Source organism: Octopus bimaculoides, chromosome 18 (genome assembly GCF_001194135.2).
Source record: "Octopus bimaculoides isolate UCB-OBI-ISO-001 chromosome 18, ASM119413v2, whole genome shotgun sequence".
In the NCBI taxonomy this organism is placed as follows: Eukaryota; Metazoa; Mollusca; class Cephalopoda; order Octopoda; family Octopodidae; genus Octopus; species Octopus bimaculoides.
In genome coordinates, this window is record NC_068998.1 from 45,907,817 (window position 1) to 45,920,719 (window position 12,903).

The 12,903-nt window shown below is 39.2% G+C and overlaps 1 protein-coding gene across 1 annotated transcript in view; it reads left to right on the forward strand.

Moving 5' to 3' along the window:
- Positions 1-12,897, forward strand: part of LOC106878419 (dual specificity protein phosphatase 4) — a 21,132-nt gene extending 8,235 nt beyond the window's left edge. Inside the window, exons 2-4 of the mRNA XM_014927626.2 lie at positions 10,673-10,770; positions 11,501-11,720; positions 12,232-12,897. Coding sequence (XP_014783112.1) covers positions 10,673-10,770; positions 11,501-11,720; positions 12,232-12,569 — 656 coding nt within the window. The 3' untranslated portion in view covers positions 12,570-12,897. The remainder of the gene's footprint in view (positions 1-10,672; positions 10,771-11,500; positions 11,721-12,231) is intronic.
- Positions 12,898-12,903: the final 6 nt, after the last annotated feature.

Consider the following 12,903-nt stretch of genomic DNA (forward strand, 5'->3'; position numbering starts at 1 on the left):
GGTGTGAGGACTTCGAAAAGGTAGCTATTCCAAAACTCCACCAGAGTTTTGCTTCAGATATTACAAGTGGTCTCCTCGACCCCATAACGTAGGTGCTTCGTCGTGGCCTTCACTGGTTGTGGAGGGAGAAGAGATCTAGGGAGTGGAATTCATTAACACAATTAGTTTGGTGGTGTGGTGTGTGTTTTTATCAACTTACATTATTTATGTGACTAAATCCAAATTCAAACACTTTGGTGATGGGTGGGCGCGGAATGTTTTGTTCATTTTCAAATACTCTGTGAAATATGTCTAAATAGGTTTTGTGTGAACGTATTGTGTGTGTGTGTGAGTTTTCATGTGACACAGGTGTATAAAGGTCGAACTAGTCTTTTATCATTTCAATGGAAAAATGTTGAAAGCGCGTGGCCTAGTGGTTAGAGTGTTAGGTTGACGATCGTTCGGTCATGGGTTCGATTCTTGGTCCTGGCAGTGCGTTAAGTTCTTCTACAAAAAGCTTCATTTTTACGTATCTTCAATACAGAAGCTTTAATCTATTTGCTTGCAGAAACCAGGTTTTAAATTTCAGCGATAGGTTGTCTACAGTGGCGTAAATCGATACCAGTAATTATTTTAGGGTTTGCTTGTTTTATCGATCTCCGCAATCAATCACTGCGCAGATTACTCTAGTAGATTAAAGCTACTTCTTCTTCCTACCCCTTCACATCAAATCTGGAAGATTTGTGGGGATAAAGATGTCTTGACTTTCATTCATAACTCAAATGAATTGAGATTAATTAGAAAAGCAGCGACGATGTTTGAGGTGGGCTGGCTTAAATGGAATCGGTTTTGAATGAGTGTATATATAATATATATATTTATGTGCACACATTAAGATACATACAATCGATGGAACAATTAACCTTGCTCCCTTCACAGATGGGAATCAATGGCATATTGTTTAATAATGTCAGTTGGAATAATGTGGGGTGGGGAACAGGTGATAGAAAAAAAAACTGGTTGGAAACACAATTGGTGAAGAGACAGATGGGTGAGAACAGCTCTGTGTACCTGTGTTTTATATACAACAGACGAAGGTGCACAAACAGGTGTACACCTTTCTAGAAATTCTAACCTGTTCTCTTGTTCTGGAATTGTCCCAAACGCTGGCGTAGTTAATATTCTATAATAGAGCGCTGATAATGACATGAAATACAAGGATGGAGGAATATAGCGGTTCGGTAAAAGAGACCGACAGAATAGGTGTCAGGCATTAAAAATAAGAACTGGGGTAGACTTTTTGGACCAAATTCTTCAAGGCGGTGCTCCAGCATGATCGTAGTCCCATCACTGAAACAGGAATATATATATATATATACATATTTTATTACTTGTTTGTCACTAGACTGCGGCCATGCTGGGGCACCGCCTCGAAGGGTCTATTCGAACAAATTGACAACGGGACTTATTTTTTTTAAAGCCTTATTCTATCGATCATTTTAGCCGAACCGCTGTGTATGATAAAATGCGTTTGCTCATAGAAGTGCTACATTAGTATAATCCAGTTTGTAGTATCTAAAAAGAAAATGGAAAGGAAAAAAACCCATTTTACTCGCGCATATGTCTGTGCGCGCGCTAACACACACACACACACACACGCACGTATATGCGCGCGCGCACTGCACCGTCTAATGCAATGACTAGTTGTCTGTAAATATCTGACTTAATGAATCCAAATATCCAAATCTCAATCATCACTGAACTGCATATTAACGCGCGTGCACCCACACACGCATAACTACACTCGCACTCACACTTGATATAAGGTTTTCGTTGATTTGTCACAAAAACGCCATCTTTGCTTCCATTTCACTCCACAGGTGTGGTTATGTAAGGCGTTAGGCATGTGAAATTGTGTGTGTGTATATATATATATATATATACTGTATTAGTGCCATTTTTTTCATCTAGCTATAAACGGGTTATGTAGATATACCAATCTACACCTACCTTCTCTTACGCCCTCCTTATCAAATGTATGCGACATCAAACTCGCTATATATGTGTATGTGAAAACATGCTCATTCGTATTTATAAGAATGTATACACGTATATATAGATGCCAAGAACGGGGGACACACACACACATACAGGGAGGGAGCTCGGTGGAGTTTGGGTTGACTAGCTACCCGGAGTACCTTCAACAAACGGAGCGGTTGTTGAACCCGACTGATTGAATAGTGAAAATTACCCTCACGGGTATGAATGCTGGGAAAGAAACCAGTTTGACTCTCAGAGATTGTTGGTGAGAAATAGGTTTTCGGATTAGTCGTTTGTCCCTTACAGTCGTTGAAAAGACACGTTGAAGTGTCGTATACAATGACTTATATAGTGTGGGTAGAATAGCGTCAGCAAAGTGCTGTTACAATATGTGGCGATCCTTCGATATTGGTCTATTGAATGTCTGTACGAAGAGACGTACGTCATTCACTCTCTTTCAGCCTAGCCTCTTTTATCTGTGTCCTGACAGAAGGTTTTGTGGGTGAATGACCTTGCGTAGCAATACCGAAGGATTGCCCCCCAATATGCTCTGGCATGGAACGCGTACAGAGATACCCAATGTACCCAACTATTGAACGAAAACATTTAAATATTAGGAAATAATTATAATTATTTAATCCTTCATGCGTTTAAACTAGCGATATCCCGCTCAAATATCCTACCTGTTTATTGTTCTAACTTGCCTTTCACGTCTACCCTATAATGTCGTTCTAAAACATAAATATTCGCATCATGGAAATCTTAAAGCTACAAGATGGTGCACGATTACGCATTATCTTGTAGCTTCACACACACGCATAATAAAATACGCTTTACATTAGACAGAGTAATCAGGATATTAAAAGATTGAAGGAATATAATTAGTTTAGATGAGATGCAATTCAGCGTTACTGTTCACGGCCTCTTCCCAATGAGTCTTTTTACTACGCGAGAAACTCTTAGCTCAGAATTAATAACTGTTAATTTAGAGGTTTTTGACGGGGTGATGTGTACTACACTGTATAGTCGGGTGGTCTTCAACTGAACTTAGTAAAGGTGAATAGATTATGAGCGCCGTTTAAGCAGTGTTCTGAGGTATAAGTTAGTTAGCGGAGTTGGATTTGGCTGAGAGTACAGCAAGAAATCTAGTGATGCATTCGGGTGTGCACCATGGCTCGCTTTTTTTGACCACTTTTGTTAATCACAATTTCTCAGATAACAGTAGTTTGAAATGGTTGTCTGTGAGAACTCCTGTATGTCAGCGACCTAGTTCTCCTTGACGGGAATTCTAGTCGAGATAGGTTGAAGATACTCTAAACGGCTTGGAAACGAGGAGCATCGAAGTAAATTTGGTAAAGACAGAAGTTCTAGTCTACAAAAGTTACATAGGTCTACAAATTTACACTTGCTTTCCAACTAGTGCAATATTTGACGTTTACTAAAACACCAAAATATGCATTAAACACTGCCTACCTGTCTGTATTCTCACACACACACACACGTGTTTGTTTTCAAACTAAAGAAAATAGCATTCAATACTTGGTGTACGGTATACATTCGATAAGAAAACAAGTTGGTGATTCACTAGATATTGTGACTGATCACATGGGTGTTTTTCTGTGACAATCCACGCACCCAAACTTGAATGAATGCATGTCATAAAAGATGCTTTGGCATTTCGATATGCCAGCTCACCAACCACACAAACGTTCATGAAGTAACTGTCACCTTTTTCATATTAAGGCATATTTGGTTTTCATCTTCAGTTCGATATAAGAAAGTGTTTCAACACCTAAACAGACTTAAAGGATATACTCCAGGTGACAAGTTTAAAATATCTACAATCTTGAGTCCGACAAAATATACATTCCCGAAGAGCCAAACCATAAGCGAAACAAAATATATTTTGTCGGACTAATGATTATGATGGATTAAATATTATAGACACTATATCATTTACTATATACATATTTCTATTTACATATATATATAATGTGTGTACACGCATTTATATATATATATGTGTGTGTGTGCGCGCGCACACACACAAACATATTGCAGTCTCTCCACATGGAAAAAGAAAAAGAAAAGCTGTCGTAGCGGAAGTTGTAATCTAATGTATCAATTCCAGCGGAAGTAACGTAATCTGTACCAACCCACACGAAAGGCTTTCTCGAATTATGTAATGGTTTTAGTTGATGTGGCTATTATTGTCTGTGTGTGTGTGCGTGCGTGCTCCTTTAACTGTTATGTGACTACTTGATATGTGAATGCGTTTGTAGTTTGAATACCTATATGTATCGTGTTGATATGGCTACTGCTTGTGTATGTATTGTCCCTCCGTAACGTTTTAGTTAGGTTGGCTACTTGCATCTGAATGTGTATGAAGTTGGCTGTCTGGCTTACTACCTCTCTTTCTCTCTCATTCATGTGTGTGTGTGTGCGTACGGAATAGCCTTTTCCATCACCACCACCACTACAGGGCCTGTTTTATATATATATATATATATATATATATATATATAGATAGATACACACAATAAAAACTATATCTAGTCATTTCTTTGTATTTTATTGTTTGTAGTGCATTTATTGTTTATTTATAAGCTTTGTATCTTCGTCTCTCAATCCCCCCTCCCATATTGCCGAGCACCATTCATAAAGAAGCGATAAAATTATGAATGACCACATATGTGCGTGCGTGCGTGTGTGTATGCGTTGTCTGTAATAGTATTTTATTATCCAGGTTATCCAGTAGAGGGCGCAATCTCCACTTAATAATTACTCTATTTCTTAGTGCCTTTGTGTCTGTATGAATGTTTAATTTATGCCCGTGTATTTTATGTATGTACTTCGTATACACGTACACATAAACGCATGCATGCAAACAGGCACACACACACACGCATGACTTACATTCAAGATCAAATTAAAGCCAGAGGCGGTTCTATTGTATATATATTATAAATGGAGGTTAAATTAAGAACCTGAATTATAAAAATATCTTTTTATAGATCCAGCTGCAGATCTGACAGATTAATGAATATAGATAATCTAGCAATGGGCAGGAAGGGTGGTTTATCTAACAAACAGTAGGTTTTTTTTATAAGAGGTTCGTTTCCCAACCACATGGTTCCCGGTTCAATCCCACTGCGCAACACCTTCGGTAAGTGTCCTCTATTTGACGACCAAGATACCTTGTGAGTGGATCTGGAAGACGGAAACTGAAAGAAGCCCATCGTGCAATGTGTGTGTGAGAGTTTTTGTCCCCTCCAACTGCTTGACAACTGGTGTTGATGTTCGACCCCTTAATCTAGCGGCTCGGCAAAATGAGATTGATAGAATAAGTATCAGGCTTTAAAAATAAACTCTGGTGTCGATTTTTGCAATTAAAACCCTTCAAGGCGATGCCCCAGCCTGGCCAAAGTCTAATGATTGAAGTAAATAAAATAATAATAGCTTAAAAAGCTGAATATTTATTTGGACAGGTGACGCATTTGAGAGACATTTACAAAGTTAAACCTGAAAGACAATTGCTGTATGAATTTTTAAAGGTGGACCCTTTCTCTATATAGATTCCGGTTAATTTTTTAAACCAAACGTAAAAACAAAATATTTAGTGTGGGGTCCCTGAAAATGTGGGGCCCTGTTGAATATTCCACTCTTGCTAATAGATTAAAACTTGCACTGAAGTGGATTGGAGTTTGTATGTATGACAAAGCATGTTTACATTTAGTTAGATCATCTAACGTATATTTCATTAACCTAACGTGATTGCTAGTTACATAAGCAAGACTTGCTGTCAAATCGTCAGACTTGCTGACAAATCGTCCATTTCCATCCACATTTTTTTTAAATGGACGTGGGCAAGGATGACAAAAATGAGTGATAAAGACTAGAAACACTTGACTCTGATTTAGTTCCTGTTTTTTTTTTTTTTTTTTTCTATTTCTGGAATAGACTGGCCTGTGTTCTGCTCTCCATCGTAAATCAGTCCTAAATGCATCCCTCTTCGAATCTTTCCAGCTTTAGGACAAAATCTTCACTTATTTCCAACGATTGTCCAGTGTTGGTCATTATGTGTTGCCTTGAGTCGTCATAATAAAAATAATTAATCTTATTGTTAATAATCATTGGTGGGATTGGTTGACTCAGGAAGGAAACTGGACAGAGTACTTTGTTCTGTTTAGAACAACCTTCCTTTTGTCTATCCAGGAGAATTATTTCTCTCTTCCTCTCTCTGTATTTTCTCACATCACAGGGACCCGGACAACTGCAACTTCATTGTTTCTTCCTGCAGCACTAAACATAGAAGTTAACTTGCTCCCACTTATCTGGAGATACCATTTCCACGTATGGTTATAGGAACTAAACTACACTATGGTACTTAAGGTGGACTGTACCTCTCTGTGAAATCTACTTATAGCTACATGTACTGGTCCATCCTTTGGAAACTGGTGGTGGACTGTACCTCTGTACGGTACCTACTTATAACTCTATGGACTGTACCATGCTGTGGTGCCTACATACAGCTATATAGACTGCACCATATTCTGTACCTAGTTGCAGTTAAAGGACTGTACCACAATGTAGTACTTAATTACAACTAGGTATTTGGGAATGTTATTGATGGTTGTGAAGAACCTGCAAAGCTATCATCTAATGAAGCTGAGAGGCCCAATCTTCCCTCATCATTTACCCCCGTCATCCGCCAACTTAGTGCCCCCTCCCTCTCTTCCCTGTTCTTTGATATTGCTCAAACAGCTTTATCAACTTCGTATACTTTTATGAAGACGTTTTTCCATGCGTGACCATCCACCAGAAGTATAGTGTCATTTTTACATGACCAAACCTCTGCATTTTCCATAACATAGTCTTTTTTTTTATCCTATTTGCTTGTGTCATTGGACTGTAGTCATGCTGGAGCACCGCATTAAAGGGTTTAGTCGAGCAAATTGACCCCCAGTATTTACTTTTTTTTAAAGTTTGGTACCTATGTTCTATCGGTCGCTTTTGCCAAACTGCCAGGTTATAGAAATTTGAACAAAGACGTACACCCAGTCATAACCAGTCATATATTTAGTGCAAATTTACAGAAAACAAAAGATGAAGACAGGTGAGGGAACACCAAGCAGGTGTATTAGTTAAACGCTTGGGAAGAATGGAGAAGTCTTCGACGTTTCGAACCTACGCTCTTCGACGAAAAAGGTTGAGAGGAAATTTTAAAAATGGAGAGAAAGAAATGTGAAGGAATTAACGGTTCAACATGATGGACTGACCGGAATGCGTATATGTGTGTTTGTGTGTGTGTGTGTGTGTGTGTGTGTGTATGCAGATGTGTACGAATATGTATTTGTATATACATGTTTATGTACGTGCATATATACATATCTGTATATACATGCATACAGACAGACAGATGGATGTAATAATGCATTACACCTAATGCACCGTACAATGTACACAATGAAATATATTTTATTAATGATCATCATCATCGTCGTCGTCGCCATCATGGTGATGTGGAATGATGATGTATGAGGCGGTCTGTCTGTCTGTCCCCCCCCCCCCTCTCCACCACTACCAGCACCGCTCTTTGCTTGGCAGTCTATCAATCTATCTTCTACCGACTTCCTTCTTCTAATCACTACCTTTGCCTACCTCTCTCATCTTCTCCTCCTCCTCCTCCTCTCCTCGCTTGTCTGCCAAGCGAAGCTTTTGCACTTTCATTGAGAAAGAAAATACAACAGATGGATTTTAACTGGGGAAACTCCAGTTTTCTAGTCATACTACTTAGTGGTGGCGGTGGTGGTGGTGGTTTTTGGAGGAGGCAGTATAGGAAGCTTAGCAATTCCGGCTGCTGATTCTATATTCGTTTTTATTATTATTATTATTATTAGCTGCTGCTTGCCTGTCTGTCTGTGTGCGATGGTGTGTTGGTTTGGGTGTATGAGAGATTATAGGGCTTTTGCATATTATTTCCTATCACGACTCTGCTGCTACTACTACTACTACTACTACTACTACCACTACCACCATCACCGCCGCCGCCGCTACTACCACCAACCCCATTCATCAAAAAACAGCTTGCATTCCTCACATTTCTAATGTCACGCTTTGCCTCTAACGATCTGACGTGTGTGTGTGTGTGTTGTACTTGTTCGTGTGTTTATGTAAGCTGTCTGTGCGTATGTTTATGCAGCTGTTTCCTTGCACTGTAAGGTGCGTTCGCGCCCGCGCCTGCGTGTGTGTGTGTGTGTGTGTGTGTGTATGTATGTGGTTATGTAGTTACATGTGTGTTGTATATCGTATATGAGTTATGTACTGTACACGTGTGTGTATGTGCGTATATTGTTCAATGCATTGCACGCACGTGTCTGTATCCGTCTGTAAATGTATGTCCAAATACTGGACTTCGAAATATATATATATATATATTTAGCCCTAGGCTTGCCTTCAAGTGGATTTCTGATCAAAGATGTTCAACTATGACCATTTTGGCGGCAGACACACACACAAACACACTTGGCAGTGCATTCACCCAGTTTTTTTTAAGAGACTAAGGTATGATCGGGGGGAAGAGTTAGCTGTTAAATTTAGCACGTCTAGCTTATTATACATTGAAACTGCCCTCGTTTGTTGCTACTGGTGTTTATAGTGGCTGCTGTTTAGCTTTGATCCACTGGCAACTATGATCAAAAACCTTCCAACTGTGACCATCCTGATTATGATTATATATACATGTATATGTGTGTGTGTGTCTGTATATATACATATATACATATATGCAAATATATATATATACACATATGCATACATAAACATCATATATATATATATATATATATATATATATAATCAGACTGCATTGTCTTATTAAGACTGGGTGGTACGAGGGGTATTTAGCTGTTATTTTTACCAAAAAAGGGCTCCTTTGCTGCAGGTGGTGGTGGTAGTACCAGCAATATTAGTCATGGTGCTGGCAATAGTAATTTTAAGGCTAACATGATAAAGGTGGTGGTGGTAGTAGTATGGGTGGTGGTAGTAATAGTAGTAGTATGGGTGGTGATGGTAGTAGTAGTAATGGTAGTAGTATGGGTGGTGGTGGTGGTAGTAGTAGTATGGGTGGTGGTGGTAGTAGTAGTATGGGTGGTGGTGGTGGTGGTAGTATGGGTGGTGGTAATACAGATGCTATAATTGCTGAAATGGTGTTGCACTTGATGCAGTAGTAATGGTGGAGATGGCGGTGTACCCATGTGACAGCCGCGTCTCGCTTCACTACCATATATGGTAATAACAGAACACCTTTCCAACCCTTCCACTCATCTCATCAGTCATTAGTTTATTTCTACCATGTCAATGTACGCGCGCGCGCCAAGATGGACGATGCCTGCGCGCGTGCGTGTGTGTGTGTGTCTGGATAGGGGAAAGAAAGAGGGTAGCGAATTTTCCCAGCACCTCTCTCCCTCTCCCTCTCTTCCTTTCTATATATATGCACTTTCGCGCTCTCTGTAGCTTCTGCGTTCTTACAAACTGTGCAATGCAGTATACACACACTCACACACTGTATACATGCACTTATTTTGTGCACACGCATGCACAGGTTTTTATAAAGTGCATATCTTGTGGTGCAGTATAATTTACACATGCATGGCGCATTTTGTAATGCAGTTTGCACATCGACACACCTTGCAAGGTAGCATGAATACAGACTATTGTGTATGCATCACTTAATCCAGATGCACACATATATATATATATATACATATGTATATATTCATACATGTGTGTATATATGTATATATTTGTGTATATATATTATATATTTGTGCATATATATTTATATATTTGTGTGTGTATGGATCTATTTCTGTATACATATGTATGTTGTATATGTATGTGTCTATATGTGTACATGTCCATATATTTGTGTACATGTGTGTATATATTTTTGTGTACATATGTATGTGTATATATATTTTTGTGTGTATATGTGTGTTTGTTGAGTATAATCTGCTATATTGTTAGACATCGCAACATAACAATCGATATACAACCAACTACTGCATGCACACACATAGTGAGTGCATATAGCATGTTAATTCAAATTGTGTTGTGGTGCATATGTACATGTGTGCATATATGTATGTACAGATTCGGTTATGCTCTACCGAAATCAGTTTGTGATTAAGAACAGTCACCTTATCAGAATAGGGTGCATCTTTGAAATATAATTAGAAAGAAACCCTAAAATTCTCAAGACCCCCAGCTTTAAACTCCAAGACCTGGTAGATTTTGATAATATATACAGGTGTATATATGTTTGTGTGTGTATAAATTTAGATACATGGTTGTGTATGTTTCCATATAAATTTAGAAACTTGGGGAACACGAAATACTTTTTGGGAACGGTGAATCTGAAAGCACATAAAGCTATATATATATATATATATATTTCTGTGTAAATATTGGGTTTGAAAATTTCTTTAATAGGGATTGTGGGGGGGAAAGGTCGAAGGGTGCCTATTGGACTTGAATTCACATCTATATACATGACAGATGCTCTACTATTGGACCAAATGTAATATATATATACATGTATTTGTGTGTGTATGTGATATTTGTACTAAGTTTTCTTTCTTTTCTTTTGCAGGAGGTTATACAACATTCAAAACCATCTTTCCCCGGTTGTGCATAGCGGAACGAGTTTTACTGGACAGTTACCTTGACAAACCATCCACCAGCTACTTGGTAGGTACTATTATACTGCACTTGGTACTAGGCATCACTGCCATCAACACCATCATTATTTATCATTGATCACACCGCCACTACCACCATGAGCATCGTCCTCATCATCATCATCCTCATCATTATCATCATCATAGTCTTCCTTGCTGACAGTCGTTACACAGTTTCTTGATAAGCTAGAAATAGCAGCCAAATTTCTTTCATCACCCCAAGGAATGATATTTATTGGATAAGGTGGTGTTATATGATTGACTTAGGATGGTCATGGTTTGGAATGTCTTAGATCATAAGCTGACCAGCCTTCTCCTCTCTTTTCTTTTTCTCTGAGGATCTATAGCCATTTGACTTCACCATAACTTTTCATGTCTGCCTAAGTCTACCTTTCCTTCTTGAGCACCTTCCAGCGCCTTCAGCATCTGCCACATAGGTACAATCCATTCATCTTGCATTCACGTGTCCCTTAAAACAGCCTCCCCCACTTTCTGTCCCCCCCAACACCCATCAACTGAAGTCTTTGGCACTTAGCATTGTGTACTGGGTGCTTTTTACATGGCACCAGAAAACAAGAGAAAAATGGTCTTATCTCTACACTAACCTAGACTGGACTCAAATGGGGCTGTTGTTAAATGATCAATACTTGACCAATATTAATGTGACCAAAGTCTTCTGAAATTCTATTCATATTTCATGTTGCCTGTATTAAGTTGTTTTCTCGTTTTCTTCCTTCCAGGTTCATCCTGTAGAAATTCTTTCCCATGTGTTTTTGGGTGACCACTGTCATGCTCGAAACATCGATCTGTTGAAGAAACTTGGAATGACTGCTGTCATCAATGTGTCCAGTTCCTGCAACAACTACTTCCCCAACGATTTCCGTTATTTGACCATTCCAGTTGAAGACTCTCAATATGCAGATTTGTCATCCTGGTTCCAACAAGCCATCACATTTATTGGTATGTACAACGACTGCACTCTGGCTGCATGTTGCTCTGTGTGTGTGTGTGTGTGTGTGTAAATCCATGTCTGTATGTGTCTGGCACTAAATATGTGTGTGTATATATAGATATCAATGTATGGATAGATATCTGTATGTATTTGTAGATGAATGTATTTGTGAGTCTGTTGCTAGATATGTGTCTGCATATATATATATATATACACACACACACACACACATATACCTGTGCTGGAGTCATGTAAGAAGCACTCAGTGCATTTTGTAAGATGGTTGACATTGGGAAAGGCATCCAGCCATAGAAACAATACTAAAACAGGTAATTGGAGCCTGGGCAGCTCTCCAGCTGACCGGCTTCTGCCAAACTGTCCAACCCATGGTCAACATGTGTATGTGTCGGTAGATGTATGAGTGTACATGTTTCTTCTCCCATTTACATTTTTCGTATTTAGTAGACCAAAAATATGAACTGGCAATATATTTACCTTCCTTTCATTTATTCTTTTCAGATCAAGAAAAAAGTGTTGGCGGTCGTGTCCTTGTACATTGTCACGCCGGCGTCAGTCGGTCAGCGACAGTGTGTTTGGCTTACTTAATGCAGTATGATGGTTTAGGGCTGGACAGCGCCTTCGAATACGTACAGAGTCGTCGCAGTGTGATCTCACCAAATCTGAACTTCATGAAGCAGCTACAAGACTTTGAAAAAGAACTGTCTGAATCGTCCCCACCGAAGGATCCCTATCTGAAGTCCCCATGTCGGATAGAGGCACCGTTCACGTTTTGTTTCCCTGAATTCTGTCCATCGTTGCAACACAAACATAACAGCCCTCTTGCTTCACCAACCTAGATCAGGCTCACAAGGCCCTGGAGGGGTACGAGACTTGACTTGCGTTAATATGGCCAAAAACCAACTTCGACTCTTTTCATCTTTGTGTTTTTTTTTCCCTTAAGATGAGAAGCAAAACAAGGGCACTTTACTGATTTTTTTTTTTTTCCTTTCAATGTCCCTCCCTGAGAGCTAGTAAGATTTTGAACTGACTCTATGGAATGTTGGGCATTCCAAGTTATTCCGGTGAGCAGAAAGCACTGCTACATTTAACATTGCTCTTCTCTAACAGAGCAGCAACAAGAAAAGGGAGTGATTCTATTGTACATGGCCCGTCTCTGGCAGAGCAAGGGCA